This window comes from Xenopus tropicalis, chromosome 7, assembly GCF_000004195.4.
Source record: "Xenopus tropicalis strain Nigerian chromosome 7, UCB_Xtro_10.0, whole genome shotgun sequence".
Taxonomy (NCBI): domain Eukaryota; kingdom Metazoa; phylum Chordata; class Amphibia; order Anura; family Pipidae; genus Xenopus; species Xenopus tropicalis.
This window is the reverse complement of record NC_030683.2, coordinates 12,814,933-12,833,770: the sequence shown is the minus strand read 5'-3', so window position 1 is coordinate 12,833,770 and position 18,838 is coordinate 12,814,933. Positions and strand designations below refer to the sequence as shown.

The 18,838-nt window shown below is 46.2% G+C and overlaps 1 protein-coding gene across 2 annotated transcripts in view; it reads right to left on the bottom strand.

Moving 5' to 3' along the window:
• Window positions 1-18,838, bottom strand: part of rnls (renalase, FAD-dependent amine oxidase) — a 49,068-nt gene that overhangs the window by 16,752 nt on the left and 13,478 nt on the right. For both annotated transcript variants that reach the window (XM_012965827.3, NM_001097322.1), the window contains 1 exon segment: window positions 1,008-1,181. In XM_012965827.3, the coding sequence (XP_012821281.2) occupies window positions 1,008-1,181 (174 nt within the window).

The window sequence follows — 18,838 nt, the reverse complement described above, 5'->3', positions numbered from 1 at the left end:
CCCGGGGGCAGCCATTCCTGCACCGGTACAGCTGGGGTGTTTGCTACAGAAACCCTACTATAGTTTATATAAATACCCCGCTGTGTAGCCCCGGGGGCAGCCATTCCTGCACTGGTACAGCTGGGGTGTTTGCTACAGAAACCCTACTATAGTTTATATAAATACCCCGCTGTGTAGCCCCGGGGGCAGCCATTCAAGTTGGAAAAAAAGGAGTAAAAGCACTTGATGGCACTGAGGTAACTCAATTTCAGAGTGTGGGGACCTGCAGCCTCCCCCATGAATACATTGCAGCCTGATCGGCAGTGCTGGAGTCATGTACTTTGTAAATGGTCCCTTATAACTGGATTGCAGCCCCAGGGACTGTGAGACTGTGCAACATAAAGGTGCCTATAAATGGGCTAAGGTAGCTGTTATCTGGGCAATTAGGGTGCAATGTAGTTTTAGTAGCCCAGGCGTTGAGGGCAACCCACTAAATATCCCAATGGGTCTCTATGAGGACCTCCTGAATGCACATTTTCCAAAGAAAGCAATAGGAGGAAAGTTGGAAATGCAGCTTTCTCCTGAGCTGCTAAAACATGGAGGGCAAAGCACCCCAAAAGAGAAAACTGATCAGTGAAAACACAATGTGTTTTGAACTAAATAAGCATCAGCCCCTGCCCCTGTGGAGCTTACAATCTAATTTAGCCCCATGGCTCACTTTTATCAGGAACCAATAACATTCTGACATGAAGTGAAACCCAATGCAGCAGCTAAAGTGACACGGCTCAATTAACTTGCAGGGACTGAAATGATTAACCCATCTGCTGCCTGCTGTACACTGTGGGTTATGGATTATGGGATGGAGCACTGCTTATTATTCAGCCATTGGCCTTACATGATGCCGGTTTGTGCAGTGCTGCAGCCCAATGCCTATTCTCCCAAGGCAGAAGCACTCAACTACCCGGCTCCTCTCATGACCCCCCCCCCCATCACTCTTGCCGCCCTTGTGAAATAACAGACAGACTGACCTACACTGCGTTTCTTATTGTCGATGGAGATGAAGCGTATGCATGGATTATCGGTGATGTACTTGGCTGCCCACGGGACATGGATCTGCGTGCCGGCTTCATAGAACAGTCCCAGGGCGTAGCGGGAGGAGTAACGGACTGATTCCAATTGCTGTCTCTTGTCTTCTTTAATTACTGCAAAAAAAAAAAAAAAAAAGTTGTTAATTACTTTTGCTATCGGTTTTTAAAAATTCTGATAAAACACAAACTTCTTACACCTCAATTATTATTATTTATTTATAAAGCGCCAACATATCCCGCAGCGCTGTACAATAGGTGGGTTACATACATTGGACATACAGAGTAACATATAAAGCAATCAATAACTGATACAAGAGGTGAAGAGAGCCCTGTCCAAAAGAGCTTACAATCTACGAGGAGAAAAGGTTGAGACACAAGGTGTGGGAATGGTATCTATAAGGTCACCATAAGAAATCACAGGGCCCCTTACTACTTATTAGGGTGCCTGGGCAATAAGCCCACCTGGATCCCTAGGTGGTGGACTCTGTACACTAAGTAGACTAGCCCAGATTGAAAAGAGAATGCTCACTTGGTCGCACTTTCAATCCTTCCCGTTACAACCAAACAGCCCAAACCCCATGAATCAGACCATTACCTCTGCCTGGCCAGCCTATTGCCAAGGGCAACCATGCAATTCCTACCTGTCCCCCCAGATGGAAGAGATGGGGGCAGCATAAAGAACTTGTCAAAAAGTAGTGGATGTTTAATAAGTCTATTTTCAAGTTACATTGCTCGTACCTGGCTCATAGGCACTGACATTGTCCTTTGAGCTTGCAGCTGAGTAGTCTAAAAACAGGAGGCCTGGAGCAGCTTCCTGTTCGGCCAAACAGTAAGGAGGTAGTAGAGAGCAAATCTGATTAATAAGCGGCTAATAACCTTGCTTATGTAGGGTGAGAAATAGCACCCCCTAGTGACTACAAATGAGAGCGAGAATCATGTACCGTATTTTCTGCAAATTATCAATGGCTTCTTATACCGAGGATCATCGTGCTACGTGCATAAAGCTTGAAATTAGGATATTTACACCAGAGGACATATCCAAGTAGGAAAGTGAAATATAGATAATTTGTGGACGGAGCACAGGAACATCCTTCCATAAAATATCACTTTTATTCAAACGATTAAAACCATCACGGAGTTAGGCACCCACAGCTTTGCGCGTTTCATGGCTTCACGCTACTGTATCAGTAGCTTCTGATGAAGTGGCGAGAAGCCATGAAACGCGTAAAGCTGTGGGTGCCTAACTCCGTGATGGTTTTAATCGTTTGAATAAAAGGGATATTTTATGGAAGGATGTTCCTGTGCTCCATCCACAATTTTTCTATATTTCACTGAGTTTTGCCTGGATCGGGGCGTGTTTGAGACATTGCAGCACGGAGTACCTAGTTGCAGTTCAATCCATCTGTTGAGTGCTCCCCTGTTTTGCTATTTCCAAGTAGGAAGGTGGAACCCTGAGGCTGGGGCCACATAAGTGAGTTGCTACTGTGACCCATTCTGATGATACAGCGATGCCAGGAAGTGCCAAGCTGAGCAGCTGAGGTGCCCCATCTGGGCACTGTTACAAGAGAAACAATGCAACAGGAAAATAATGATGCTTTCACCTTTTAATATATCCATTAGGCAAGGGTAATTAAGAAAGGGTTTCATGACCTTTTAAACAAACTGTGCTTTTCTTTCAATTTTCGTTTGATTTCCTGCCCTGAATTCTTACCCGGGGATCTCACCAGCCCACAGCTGCTTCCCTTCCACGCATCCTGGCTAGCCACATCACATGCAGGCAAATCACAGGTAGCAATGTGCCACTTGGGCTGCTGCCATCAGTGCTAAGTACTCCTAGGGTTCCCCCCAGGATGGCGCTATCATTGGGTTTGGGGACACCAGCTAATAAGATGCACAGGAGTTCACCTAAGATGAAGTAAGGGGTGATGGGGCAAACTTTAGTGCAAAATGACAGATTTTCCATTCACTACATCAGTATAACATTGCAGGGAATTGTAATTGTGCAGCATCTGGTGCGCAGACGTTTTCCCTATCCTGCTCTCTTCCTGTTTAGTTGCAGCGATAAGCGTCTGTGGTTTTATTGGCAGACGCAATATAATGCTAAGCACCACATCTGCACCATCACATCCCTTCCTGCAGCAACGGTGCCAGAAGTGTTTCCCTGTCACTATATGGAACTACACAGATACCCTAAAACACAGCCAACAACATGACATAAAGCAACACAAGAAAAATAATCTTAACCCTTCTGGAGGGCACCCTGTCCTGTAGTTATCCCATTATAATTACATATGCTGCATTGCTGCAATGTGGGGTAGTCAGCAGAGGATGGAATGCCCCTGTTTGCCTATTAAGCATGCATTTTGGCACAAAGGTCCCCCTGTTGCCATTTTATGTCTAATAACATTAGAAGCAGCGACTGGCAGACAGGGACATTCTGACCATGGTCATAGGCCTTACCGTCATCAGTAACTATTTTTTTTAGAATTTACCAGTTCCCTATTGTCTTTCTTTTGGTCTGAATGAAAGAGACTGTGGCTGTGGAATATAGCAGGTATAGTAGAGAGAGATGGTGCCTATAGTAGCAGTGAGGGATAATAGCCTCTGGGAAGGGACTGGGGCTGTGGGATAGCAGGTATAGTAGGGAGAGATGGGGCCTATAGTAGCAGTGGGGGGATAATAGCCTCTGGGAAGGGACTGGGGCTGTGGGATAGCAGGTATAGTAGAGAGAGATGGTGCCTATAGTAGCAGTGAGGGATAATAGCCTCTGGGAAGGGACTGGGGCTGTGGGATAGCAGGTATAGTAGGGAGAGATGGTGCCTATAGTAGCAGTGGGGGGATAATAGCCTCTGGGAAGGGACTGTGGCTGTGGGATAGCAGGTATAGTAGGGAGAGATGGTGCCTATAGTAGCAGTGGGGGGATAATAGCCTCTGGGAAGGGACTGGGGCTGTGGGATAGCAGGTATAGTAGGGAGAGATGGTGCCTATAGTAGCAGTGGGGGGATAATAGCCTCTGGGAAGGGACTGGGGCTGTGGGATAGCAGGTATAGTAGGGAGAGATGGTGCCTATAGTAGCAGTGGGGGGATAATAGCCTCTGGGAAGGGACTGTGGCTGTGGGATAGCAAGTATAGTAGGGAGAGATGGTGCCTATAGTAGCAGTGGGGGGATAATAGCCTCTGGGAAGGGACTGGGGCTGTGGGATAGCAGGGATAGTAGGGAGAGATGGTGCCTATAGTAGCAGTGGGGGGGAAAATAGCCTCTGGGAAGGGACTGGGGCTGTGGGATAGCAGGTATAGTAGGGGGAGATGGTGCCTATAGTAGCAGTGTGGGGGATAATAGCCTCTGGGAAGGGACTGGGGCTGTGGGATAGCAGGTATAGTAGGGAGAGATGGTGCATATAGTAGCAGTGGGGGGATAATAGCCTCTGGGAAGGGACTGGGGCTGTGGGATAGCAGGTATAGTAGGGGGAGATGGTGCCTATAGTAGCAGTGGGGGGATAATAGCCTCTGGGAAGGGACTGGGGCTGTGGGATAGCAGGTATAGTAGGGAGAGATGGTGCCTATAGTAGCAGTGGGGGATAATAGCCTCTGGGAAGGGACTGGGGCTGTGGGATAGCAGGTATAGTAGGGAGAGATGGTGCCAATAGTAGCAGTGGGGGGATAATAGCCTCTGGGAAGGGACTGGGGCTGTGGGATAGCAGGTATAGAAGGGAAAGATGGTGCCTATAGTAGCAGTGGGGGGATAATAGCCTCTGGGAAGGGACTGGGGCTGTGGGATAGCAGGTATAGTAGGGAGAGATGGTGCCTATAGTAGCAGTGGGGGGATAATAGCCTCTGGGGAGGGACTGGGGCTGTGGGATAGCAGGTATAGTAGGGAGAGATGGTGCCTATAGTAGCAGTGGGGGGGATAATAGCCTCTGGGAAGGGACTGGGGCTGTGGGATAGCAGGTATAGTAGGGAGAGATGGTGCCTATAGTAGCAGTGGGGATAATAGCCTCTGGGAAGGGACTGTGGCTGTGGGATAGCAGGTATAGTAGGGAGAGATGGTGCCTATAGTAGCAGTGGGGGGATAATAGCCTCTGGGAAGGGACTGTGGCTGTGGGATAGCAGGTATAGTAGGGAGAGATGGTGCCTATAGTAGCAGGTATCTAGCGCTGCTGGAGGATAGCAGGTATAGGGTTAGGATAATGCTATCAGTGTTGCCCAAGAGCTGGCTGGTTAATGGAGTGAATCACAGCAATAGAGTTTATGGCAATGGTAAAACAAACAACTAAAATATATGCAAATGGTTGCTGTTTGCATTTATAGGCCGAATACCAGCCAGCTACAGAAGTATGTTTACTGAAACGGCATTATTTGGGCCTATGAATTCATAGGAAGGCCACTTCCTTGCTTAGCAGTGATTGGAGCTAAAACCAGCACAATTCATCCCTTTCAGCCCACGAGGCACCGGGCGAGCGCAGAGAAAGCAGGAGATGCTGCAGCTGGAATTCATAACCAGACAATTATACAAAGCTCTTGCAGGTCTAAGAAGAAACAGAAGCCAGTAACAGCTCTCCTAATGCACTGCTGAATTTTAATAACAAAATATATATTTCCACTGTTTAAAGACAGCTTTTTATTTCCTGAAATGGCGATTCCCTGCTCGGCTCATTATTTCGAAATTCCCCGTTTTATTAATCAGACCAAACGGGCGGCGTTTCGGGGGGGGACTCGAACTAACACCTCATTCGCCCAAGTAAGTGTGCGGACCACAAGCTGTTTGCAGAGGTTACAGAGGTATAAAAATAGGCGCGCGGTTTCATTTGCCCAACCGCGGAGGCAGCGGCAGATTGCGAGGGCAGGGATTATGTGCTTAGCCAAGTCTATACATTTCTGCTTATTAACTAAAACTGCAGGACTGGGAAGCTCGGCTTACGTGCAAATAGGGCAGGTTTTTTACCCCTCAAAACATCAATAGTAACAATGCCAGAAATAGCAAATAAGGAAAAGGTTTCATATAGTATGGAGTATTATTTATGTCTCTCAGCCAGACTTTTTATTGTTAGGCAGGCCATACCTAGACATAAGCAGGCCCCACACTGCTAAATTGACCTGCTATAACCCAACCACCCCTTGTACTCCCCTTAGAAAATAATCTCTATATTTTTTCCCTATTAACAACAGTAGCAAGCATAATTTTACTGGCCAGGCTGGTAATGCCAGCCAGGTGGCAACCCTACTACTCACCTATAGCACCCACTAAAATTTGGTAGTTTCAGTGCAGCAAATCTATTTTTCCTTCTCATTTCAAATCACAGTGTTTATATATCAAAAATATATAGCCCAGGTGTTTTGGGGATTAAACAGGATGGATAATTGATAACCTAATATTTGATCATACGTGTTATCATATTGGTTTTATTTATCAACAAATGCTTCTATTTTACATCTTTTGCCACAAGCCACCCTTTTGTAATGTGTGGGGCCTTTTCACAGAACACCTGACAGGAAGTAATGCAGGCCTAACTGTAACAGGAAGAAGTATAGGAGTATAGGCCTCTGTCCATTGATTGGCTGATGGAACCTAGCACGTATGTGTGCCCTTGGTTTGTGTGTGAGGAAAGTACCTCATACCAACCAGAGGGACAGATTATAGTGGCCCTTTCACAGAACACCTGACAGCATACCCCCCAACTGTCCCGCTTTTCGCGGGACAGTCCCGGTTTTTACAGCGCGTCCCGCTGCCCCGGATTGTTCAATGAATGTCCCGCATTACGGAAATGCAGAACATTCATTAAATTATCCAGGCCAGTGGGACGCGCTGGCTGCAGCCGAACCGTTCCGATTCTGTCTCTTCTTGCGGCTCCTGCTTCTTATTCAGCTCCTCGTATGGCGGCGACAGGTCCTTTTATAAGGTTGAGCCCGTGCGTACGGGTGACGTCACACGTACGCACGGGCGCAACCTTATAAAAAAGGTCTTGTCGCCGCCGTACGAGGAGCCGAATATGGAGCAGGAGCCGCAAGAACTCTATAGGGGCACTATGTATGGGGGGAATTTTCTAAATGGGGCAATTGTGGGGCTACTGTGTATGGGGGGCTCTGTGTATGGGGGGGCACTGTATGGGGGGCACTGTGTAAGGAGGGCTACTGTGTATGGGGGGGACACTGTATGGGGGGGTATTGTGTATGTGGGGCACTGTATGGGGGGACACTGTGTAAGGAGGGCTACTGTGTATGGGGGGGCTACTGTGTATGGGGGGCTACTGTGTATGGGGGGGTACTGTGTATGGGGGGGTACTGTGTATGGGGGGTTACTGTGTATGGGGGGGCACTGTGTAAGGAGGGCTACTGTGTATGGGGGCACTGTGTATGGGGGGCTACTGTGTATGGGGGCACTGTGTAAGGAGGGCTACTGTGTATGGGGGCACTGTGTATGGGGGCACTTTCTATGGGGGCATTGTGTATGAAGGGTACTTTCTATGGGGGCTACTGTGTATGGGGGCTACTGTCTGTGGGGCAATTGAGGGCATGGTCTATGGGGTCAACTGCGGGCACTGTCAATGGGGGTGCTGTCTACTGGGCCATCGGGGGCACTATTTTAAAAATGGGGGTGTGGCAATTGGGGCGTGGCCACAAAGTGGGCATGGTCAAAAAAATTGCCGCACTGCGCGCACCAAGTCTTTTTGTCCCTCTTTTCATTTTTCAAATGTTATGAGGTATGCCTGACAGGAAGTAATGCAGGCCTAACTGTAACAGGAAGTAGTATAGGAGTATAGGCCTCTGTCCATTGATTGGCTGATGAAACCTAGCATGTATGTGTGCCCTTGGTTTGTGTGTGAGGAAAGTACCTCATACCAACCAGAGGGACAGATTATAGTAAACTGGGGATAATCCAAAATTTAAAAAAAAGTTTTCCTCTACTGTATATACAAAAGGGTTTAAACTATGGGCAGCTCTATGTGATCTACAATTAAAGTCCCGTAATGTTCAGGGGTATAGTTTCCCTTTAAAATACCACACAGCAATATAAAAGAAAGCAGCAACCTTTTAGGTGGGATTTTTCCCTTTATAAAACACAGAGAGATAGATGAAAGCATGTGTTTAATCATCAGCTGCAGGATGTTAACGCCCCCATACCCACGATGCTTAGTATGGTTACTATGGTGACAAAGTAAACGTATACAGCAACAACAAAACAAAAAAAAAGTTGGCTTCACCATCACATAAACAGGGCAGGGACCCTGTGGCCCTAGGGATTAAATGGGGACTTTTTGAAAATTTCTGAGAATTTCAGTTAAGGGGAAAGTTTACCTTTATCTGCACTAAAGGTGGCCATACACGTTAAGATCTGCTCACTTGGTGAGCGTATCCCCACCTACAGGTGGGAGATATCAGGCGAATTGAGGTTAAATATTGAATTTCAGTTAAGAGGAAAGTTTACCTTTATCTTCACTTCTTAGTAGGTAAAAGATGACTAAAAGTGGCCATACACGTTAAGATCTTCTCCCGATATCTCCCACCTACGGGTGGGCAATATCAGGCGAATTGAGGCTAATTCTGTGGTTTGACTGTGGGGGCAAATGATCGAATTAGAACGTCAGTAACAGGCGCAGTTCGGGGACCACGTTAATGAGCCGATGTGGTCCCTGATCTGACTTCATTTTTTAACTGGCCCAATCAATATCTGCCCGATTTCAGGCCAGATATCGGGCGGGCAGCTCCGTCATTACTGCCCCTACACGGGCTGATAAGCAGCCGAATCAGTCTAAGGGACCCATATCGGCAGCTAGAATCGGCCCGTGTATGGCCACCATTATTCTAAGCAGCTTTGGTTCTCATTTGTATAGTCTTCGATCTGGCTCTTGCCAGGCTGCAACCAAAAATGCTGCCTGGTTGTCGGGGGTCCCTGATCTCAGCAACCAAGAGACAGATTGCCTGTGAGGCAGTTCTTATTTTTCATTGCTCATTTTTAACAGTTTCAAGTCTAAGCATGAGAGTTTCAGAAAAAAGAATGTAAAAATAAAATAGAGGAAAACCTGCAAATTGCTATAGAATTCTGCCATTTACACCATAAAAAAAGTAAATTTTAAGGTAAACGAGCTATTTAAATAACAGGTTACTATACAAAGCACCCTGGCTATATTGGTTAACTCCACTATTTGGGTGCTAGTTTCTGTAGTGCTGGAGATTTAAACATTGCAAAAGATTTATCAGAGACACTATGGCACAAGGTACTGGCTCTACAGAAAATGGTGCCAAAGGGAGCACGTGCCACACTCATTATATATTTATTAATGCCCATGGTTACAATACTGAAATCTTCTTTGGAGCACCCCCTTTTCAGAAGGTCCAATGCAGTTTTTGGGGGAAACCTAATTAAGCTTCAGGGATGAACTTTTGTTAGTGACCATGAACAATGCTCATGTTTTTTGTGAGCCCCCCCATCAATACAATAGTTGCACCTAGGAACAAACATAACCAATGTAGCTAGGATTCTACCAATATTGATTTGCGGGGGCTATTGTCTGTAAGCCTGCTGACTCTGGGATGAAGTCCATTCTATCAGTCAAATCTGTTTCTCACTGGGAGGCAAGAAAGGAAGGAGTTAAAAGTTTAAATTTTCTTCCGCTGAAAAAGATTTATTAGTTGTACTGTATTTTCTCCCAAAACACAGCTGGCTGAGTGCCGGCTCTCTGGTTATTTCAGGAGGCAGAAGGCTTTGCAGTTGCTCTGCTTGCGTAGGAGGAAGCAAAGGTTATGAGAAAGGCTCTGCTAGCAGCTTCTCCTCTGCTCCGAGTCCCAAAGATGTGCTGTTCATCTGATATGCAAATAACTCCTTTAATCTATCAGTTTATTGCACTGCTATTACTCGGCTTTATTTAGAGAGCTAACAAGCTGTGATATGACTTCAAATTATACAACACTCCATCTCATCTTTCCACTGTCTCCATGGCTGGGAGGGGGGGGGGTTGCAAAAAATTCCCATCCATTACTGCCTTCCATGTCTGCATGGGGTAATAAAAATCAGATGGGCTGATTCATCAAGCAAAATACAGGCATCGAGGCGCAGGTTGCGTACAAAGCATTGTGCGCAAGAACGGCACGCTAACTGCAATAATGCATTCGGATAAGGATGGGTGCCTACGGCAGATGTGCAGTGCAGGGTTGCCTTGCTCAATGTTTTATTCTGGTGCAAAAATACTCTTTATACACTTGGATTCAGGGGAAACGGCTTTGCACCTTGGGTATTTTCTTAAAAAAAAAAGAGGCCACAAGACAAAATACATTAAAACACTGGGTGTCATTGTCTTACTAGAAATGCTGTATTTTATATACTCAACTTACTGTACCAGCACAGAGGTTCATCAGCCTTAATGATCCAGGCCTTCAGCGTTGTCCCCAGCAGCTCCCCTTTCTATTATTAGGCTATCTTTAAAGTGCCAGTGGCACTGCACGTGCTCAGTGTGCTGTGGGCAGTTGTAGAGAAGCTGAGCTTAGGGACTGTTGGAAATCATCAAGCAGAGAAGTAGGGTTTTTTATAGAAGCTGATACTACCGGGCTGCCCCTGTTGCAGAATACACTGATTTTTGAGTAGCCATGTAATGTGACTTGTATAGTTAATTATAGAGTGAATAATGTACCCTCTATTGTAAAATATAAGGATATTATAAGACACCAATAGTTCCATGACCATATAAAAGCACAAAGCCAAAGGTGGAGTACTTTTATACAGGTCATGGAATTCTAAGGTAATTTATAATATCTTCATATTATAAATGATTATTATAATACACAAGTTTCAGTGAGTGACAGGAATTACATCACTAAGCACAGATAACTGATGACATCACTAAGCACCGTTTATAAGGATTTCATTTACAGGACATTCATGGCTCTTGTGTATTATATTTAATATATACATACACACTTTGTCTAAACTCAGATAAGTGACAGCAGCCCCAAGAATGTGCATTGAAACAACAGGAAAAAAGATGGGGGGCTACTGGGGCATCTTCTGAGATCTTCCCTGCTGTAGGTCTGTGGTCACCTTGGACTGGTACAGAACCCCAAAACATGTGTAGCATTTACAGTCTATTTTTTGTTAACCCCAAGCCTTTAAAGGGGTGGTTCACCTAGTTTAGTATGTTATAGAATGTCTAATTCTAAGCAACTTTTCAATTGGTTTTCATTATTTTATTTTTTTTTATAGTTATTGAAATTTTAGCCTTCTTCTTGTCACTAATTGCAGCTTTCAAATGGGGGTCACTGACCCCAACAGCCACAAAAACATTGCTCTGTGAGGCTACAGTTTTATTGTTATTATTACTTTTTATAACTTAATTTTTCTATTCAGGCCTCTCCTATACATATACCAGCATCTCATTCAAATTGCTCCCCGGTTGATAAGGTAGTTTGGACCCTAGTAACCAGATAGATGCTGAAACTCCAAACTGGAGAGCTGCTGACCAAAATGTAAAATAATTAAGACCAACTGCAAGTTGCCTCAGAATAGCACTCTCTACATCAGTGATCCCCAACCAGTTGCTCGGGGGCAACATGTTGCTCCCCAACCCCTTGGATGTTGCTCTTAGTGCCCCCAAACCAGGGAGTTATTTTTGAATTCCTGACTTGGGGGTAGTTAGTGCTGGGCGGTATACCGGTTTAACCGGTATACCGTTTTTTAAAAAAAAAAACGGTATGAGTTTTAAACATACCGCTATACCGGTATGCGCGCCTCCTGCTGTTTTTCTCCAATCACATCCGGGTTGTGCCCGTGCGTACGTGACGTCGGCGCGCATGTGACGTCAGCGCGCACGCGACGTCGCTAGGACGCATCGCTGGAGCTGGAGGAACCACAAGTTGGGTAAGTTCTGCTGGGGGGTTGTGGCTGTGGTTGTGGCTGGGGTTGTGGCTGGGGGGCTGGGTTGGGGGGGTTGGGGCTGGGGGGTTGTGGCTGGGGGGGTTGTGGTTGGGGGGCTGGGGGGGTTTGTGGTTGGGGGGGGGCTGGGGGGGATGTGGCTGGGGGGGCTGTGGCTGGGGTTGGGGGGGTTGTGGCTGGGGTTGGGGGGGCTGGCTGGGGGGGTTGTGGCTGGGGTTGGTGTTGGGGTTGTTGGGGGGGCTGGGGTTGTTGGGGGGGGGTGGGGGGCCACCAATATTTATTATTTAATTTTTATTTATATACCGTCAAATACCGTGATACCGATATAATTTTGAAAAATACCGTGATATAAATTTTTGGTCATACCGCCCAGCTCTACTTGGGGGCAAGTTTTGGTTGAATAAAAACAAGATTTCCTACCAAATAAAGCCCCTGTAAGCTGATATTGTGCATAGAGGCCCCTAATAGCCAATCACAGCCCTTATTTGGCACCTCCATGAACTTTTATGGTGCTTGTGTTAACTCAAGGGTGAGCAACCCCTTTACGAACACCCCTGACTAATAAGTGGGGTATAACATGCCTGTAACACAGTGTATAGTCGAGTAATGACAGGGAGAAGAGTTACTAATATGTAGGAAATTTCCAGTGTTTCATGATCAAAAGGGGAGATAAAAGGTAAGACGGCGTGGGAGGGTTGGAAACTAATGGATGCATTGTTGAGCTTAGGTGCCATATAGGGGGTATTCTGTATTGAAACACAGCAAGCCCTATGATTGCTCAGTCTGATAACCTACAGCTGCACAAAGCCTGGCCGCCCACCCACATCAAAGCACAAGATTTGGGTGCAGCTCTGAGGAAACAAAAGATGATGCACCATTTTAAGCGACTTCTTACAAAATATTTGTGTTGTTCCCCTGCAATCGCCGAAGGCAATGAAGCATCTGCTGGTTCAGCTAAAAGTGAGCAACTGCATTACTAAATTCAAGGCACACTATCATTTGTGTAACTTCCTGAGGGTTTCCGTTATGCGCAGGGGGTTGCCTATAGAGCATGTGAAAGTCCCTGTCTCAAAAGGAGAGCACACATCAATAGGAATTGTTGGTAAATCCTTTTGGTTGCCTTAAGGTGGCCATACATGGTAAGATACGCTTGTAAGCAAGCAAACGGATCTTTCCACAATATGCCCCTCTATGGGTGTTGGTTTGGTCGCCAAGCAAATGGATCTTTCCACAATATGCCCCTCTATGGGTGTTGGTTTGGTCGCCAAGCAAACGGATCTTCCCCTGATATGCCCCCCTATGGGTGTTGGCTTGGTTGCCAAGCAAACGGATCTTCCCCCATATGCCCCCCTATGGGTGGGCGAAATTGGGCGATAGGGCCAAAGGATCGAATAAAAATGGCAGGCATAGGCGCCGTCGGTTCTGGGACCACATCAAACCTGCCCGATATCAGGCCAGATGTCGGTCGGGGAGGCCCATCGGTGATGCCCACACACGACAGATAAGCTGCTGAATCAGTCTACAGCAGAGGTGGGCAAACTACGGCCCGCAGGCCATGTCTGGTCCGCTGGCCTTTTTAATCCAACTCCCGACATGGGCCCCTTAAAAGAAATATGGGCCCTGATTGGTGGCACCCTGTGCGCAACCATATAAAAGTATGCCGGGGGGGACAGAAGTTGGAGGATGCCGCAGGGGAGCTGCAGGTCCATGGGGGGGTGATGGAGGATGCTGGGGGGGAGGATGCTAGGAAGGACAGGTGAGCCCACAATGATGCCTTTCTACTTCTCTACTGTCCCCATTTTATTGCACTATACCAGGAGTGCCCAGACTTTGTCACCCTGTGATCTACTCTTGCCACCTGGCCTCCGTCATGAGATCTACCACAGTTAAAATAGCACGACGTCTATCATTTGGCACAATAAGCAAGAAAAAGTATCAATCGATGTTTAACAAATACACATAGCACTATATAAATGCAGTGCCAAATTCACATTTATTGTTCACATAACATTATTCAAGTGCCAACTTCAAGTTTAACGTGAAAGGATTGTAGTAGTTTTTACTTCCCTTCTAACGGCCAACTTTGTAGTCTGCACACAGAAACATATATAAAGTAGGAACAAATATATACAGTGGCCCGGTGGGGACAATCTTCTTATTGGATTTTGCTACAATGGACCCTATTTTAGCTTATAACATATTGGCAAGCCATATGTGACATGCTCTTGCAGATTCGGAACATTTCCTTACCCTTTTCTCCAAGAGTGTCCCCTGTTGGATCATATTTCTTGGAATAAAAAGTCACCGATAACTCATGTTTTTGCATCTGCTAGATTAATAATTGCAAGGACTTGGAAATCAATAAACCCTCCAGATTTTAAAGAATTGCTTAAATGAATAAACGAAACAAATAAAATGGAATATTACTTTGCCAGAAATAATAGTTTACTACACAAATACTACTCTAAATGGTCACCGTGGAATATCGGTTCCAACTTGGATGATTTTTTTATCCTATCCATATCCTTATCCAATACATGTTTTTTCCCACAATGCAGCATTTTTACTCAGACTTCCAGGTAAAGGTGGCCATACACGGGCCGATTCTAACTATCGGGCCATGTATGGGCACTAACGACAGGCCTGCCTGACTGATATCTGGCCTGAAATCGGGCAGGTTTAAAAAATTTCGTTGGATTGGGGACTGCATCGTCTCGTTGATGCGGTCCCCGAACCGACTGCGTCTATACCCATCGTTCTAATTCAATCGTTTGGCCCCAGGGCCAAATGACCGAATTAGTCTGAATTAGCCCAATATCGGCCACCCGTAGTTGGGGATATCAGGAGTAGGTCTGCTCACTTGGTGACCTCGACAAGCGAGCGTATCTTAGCGTGTATGGCCACCTTAATGGGCAATTATCTTAAAGCAATGGCGCTGTGTCCAACTTGCCAAAATGAACAAAACTGTGTGCGCTGTGTTACAAATGAGCACAATTGCACCAAATATTTTCACAGTCTGCCTGGTAGGGGTGGAAGTATATTTAATGTTGATCACATATTGACAGGGGCTCCAGAAGTAACAGAGAACATAATATGTTCTGCATTGATTATATGCAAGCAGAGAAATATTGCCTTCAATACAATTGTGCAAAAAAACAGATTTGGGGTGGATTTCCCTTTAAAATGAAATTAAATGCAGACTGGACTACTGCACAGACTTGTGCCACCCTGCGAGTTAAAAATAGTGAGCGCCCTTCAGACTTCTGTTGAAGTCGCACAATCTATAACTGTATCAAGCACCACGGGCCAGACTGTTGCCTATTGTTGGCCCTCTTGAAGTTAATGTGGCCTTTGTGCTTCTGGCTGGCGCTTTGATGTTCAGTACTTCTGACTGGTGCCTGTGACACGCAGCATATTTCAAAGACCTCCCTGTCTGTATTGCTATGTATTACAGCCGGGAACAAGATGGAAGGTTCTCCCCCCGCCCCTGCTAATTACATGCACTTTGTTCTTGTCATAGAAAGACAGCCTTTGACTGCTTGACATTTTCCAATTCCGAAAAAATCAAACTGCTGAGAAATCTCTTGCCTGCCTTCCGGATTAGGTCATACTGATTTCATATGATTAGAAAATCTTCCAGCACGTAGTCCGCTGCCATGTCCCGATACCCCCGTGAGTGGGCGCACCGTGTACTCGGATAGAGAAGCGGCGGGGGGAGTGCCGTATACGGAGATTTATACATTGACCCTTCTATTTGTGGGACCAAAGATTTAGCCTGGGAGCTTAGATCTGTGACCCAAAATACAGAACTGAATCCTAATGAATACGGAACTGAATCCTAATTAGAAGCGATAAAAAGAACCTCGCTTCTAGCAAAAAAATGTCAATTTCCATTGTCATTTGACAAAAAGTCATGTGATTTTAAAGATTCGGTTTGGCCAGGTACTTAGATTCAGCCGAATCCAAACCCTGCAGAAAAAGGCTGAATCTTGGTGGCAGTGGCGTAGCGTGGGCTTTCGTCGCCTGGGGCCGACCGGAAATTTGCCGCCCCTCTATTTAGTTATTCTTAAAAAAAATAGACAAAATAAAAAAAGCAGCATTAAATTTTTTTTTTTTTTTGATTGAATTTGAAATATGGTGCGCATGTCATAATTGTCAAAAGTGGATTCAGCTGTGCGTCCGTGGCTGCCCATGGTGGCAGGGCCGCCATCAGAAATCACGGGGCCCCTCCCATCAGTACAGGACACACAGACATAAAAAGTATTAGGGTCACCCTACCACAGTGCCCCCTAACACTATGCTGGCCAGGCCCCCCTAACGCTATTCTGGCCACGGTCCCCCCATACAACTGCCCCATAGACAGTACCCCCATACACAGTGCCCCCAATTGCCCCATACACAGTGCCCCCCACACACATTGCCTCCAATTGCCCATAGAAAGTGCCCCAATTTCCCCATAGACAGTGCCTCCAATTGCCCCATACACAGTGTCCCCATAGACAGCCCACTCCACACAGTGCCCCCAATTGCCCTTAGACAGTGCCCCCAATAGGAAGTGCCCCCATACACAGTGCCCCAATTTCCCCATACACAGTTCCCCCATAGACAGTACCCCCCAAAGACCTTGCCCCCCCCACAGAAAGTGCCCCCATACACAGTGCCCCAATTGCCCCATACACAGTTCCCCCAATAGAAAGTGCCCCCAATTGCCCCATACAAAGTGCCCCCAATAGGAAGTGCCCCCATACACAGTGCCCCAATTGCCCCATACACAGTGTCCCCATAGACAATACCCCCCAAAGACCTTGCCCCCCAATAGAAAGTGCCCTCATACACAGAGCCCCAATTGCCCCATACACAGTGCCCCCAATAGGAAGTGCCCCCATACACAATACCCCACAAAGACCTGGCCCCCCCCATGGAAAGTGCCCCAATTTCCCCATAGACAGTAGCCCCCACACAGTGCCCCCAATTTCCCCCATAGTACATACCCCCAACAGACCATCGGCGGCGGCTCCTTCTCTCTTACAGGCAACAGGCGCTTCTATAAGGTTGCGCCTCGTCGCTGACGTGTGACGTCATACGCACGGGCGCAACCTTATAAAAGCGCCTGTTGCCTGTAAGAGAGAAGGAGCCGCCGCCGCCCCTTCTGATATGCCGCCCGGGGCCATGGCCCCCTCGGCACCCCCCTCGCTACGCCACTGCTTGGTGGAATCCTGTGTTTTTTTGCTGTAGGAAGACATATCATTACATAAATAAGAGACCCACCATAAGCAGCATGGGGAAGCCATTTTTGGTTTTGAACACACAGTGTTGAACAAGAATCCTGTCGGAACAGAATTGGCAAAAAAAAACCTAAAAACCTATTGAAAACCGATTGGTCATGTTGATAATTTCTTCCTAATCGGTTTACTTTTGTAAAGTAATTGTTACTTGAAATACCTAAAACTGACGCTAAGGGACTTCTACCACACAAATATGGAAGCGCGTTCATAAAGGGACATGGGGGATCACATACGTAATGTAATTAGGGATGCCCTGAATCCAGGATTCGGTTTGGTATTCGCCCACGATTTTGGCTTTTTTGGCAGGGTTCGGGTCCGGCCGAAACTGAATCCTAACCCTAGAGCTGGGCGGTATGACCAAAAATTTATATCACTGTATTCTTCAAAATTATATCGGTGTCACTGTATTTGACGGTATTTTTTTTTTCCATGCATGATTAGGTGTTAACCCCACTTCCTAATAAATTAGAGAATAATTACTGCAGTATTGAAAATCAGAGTCAGGCAAGCGAAGGATCGGCAACAGAAAGTCGTAAGGTAAATCAGGCAGGCTTAGTTTCCCAGGCAAGGCCGCAGACAACATAGCACAGGAGGAGGCGTTTGATAGCTTTAAATACCCCCCACGCATGCGCAGAACCGGCGCCGTCAGCGCGTCACGGACGTGCACGCTTTGACATATGCGTGCGCTTTGACGCATGCGCACCTAGACGCGCATGGGCAACGTCCTGCGGACATGCGCACGCAAGGAGGCGCGCAAGACCGGGCCGCACAGGTGAGTACCCTGACACCCCGGTATTGCGGTATCTGAAAAATGAATATAGTTTAAAAATATACACCGGTATTCGGTATTAAACAGTATATCGCCCAGCCCTACCTAACCCTAATTAGCCCAAAAAAACTGGGTTCGGTGCATCCCTAAATGTAATACATTGGGAAAATACTTTTAAGGAAAATGTATCCATAGCGTGCAAAGGCAATGTTATGATCAGATGTAAAAAAGCTTTAATTTCTGCTGTCGGTATCTTTTTAATTCCTCTTCTTCAAACCAAAATCTTTGACTTTCTCTTCTGCTCTTCCACCCCAACCTCCAATGCTCCTCACCCAACTACCTTGGCCTCTGCTCTAATTTGTACTTGCTTCTTCTCGATTTCCCACGGTAATTGTAAGCCATATGACCTTTTATATTCACCCAACTGACTGCTAACATGACATCTGCTAATAAACTAATTATCTTTCTCAAGTCAATTTCTTTCACAGCTGATTGTTCACACACATACACAAATATTTAATGGTTTAGAAGCACAACTTTTCCTTTTTTAGCTACAGTTTATACAGGAGAAAATGGCCAGCTCCATGTTGTAGCTCCCACCCTTCCCAGTTACAGTCAGGTGATCCCAATGGGCCAATAAAAGGGGCAATCATTTGGGCGTCTAAACCTTGAAAGCAAATAAGTTGAAGGTAAAACTCAGTCCCTTTGTAAAATATATAATGAAGCAGTAGAATTCTTAAGGAAACGAATAAAGGTGAATGTAGGACTGGCCAGACCGGGGATGACTCTGACATAGTTGGGCAGCTTGAAACATATTGCAATATATGGGCAGACAATCCCTGTTTTGCTTAAAGGG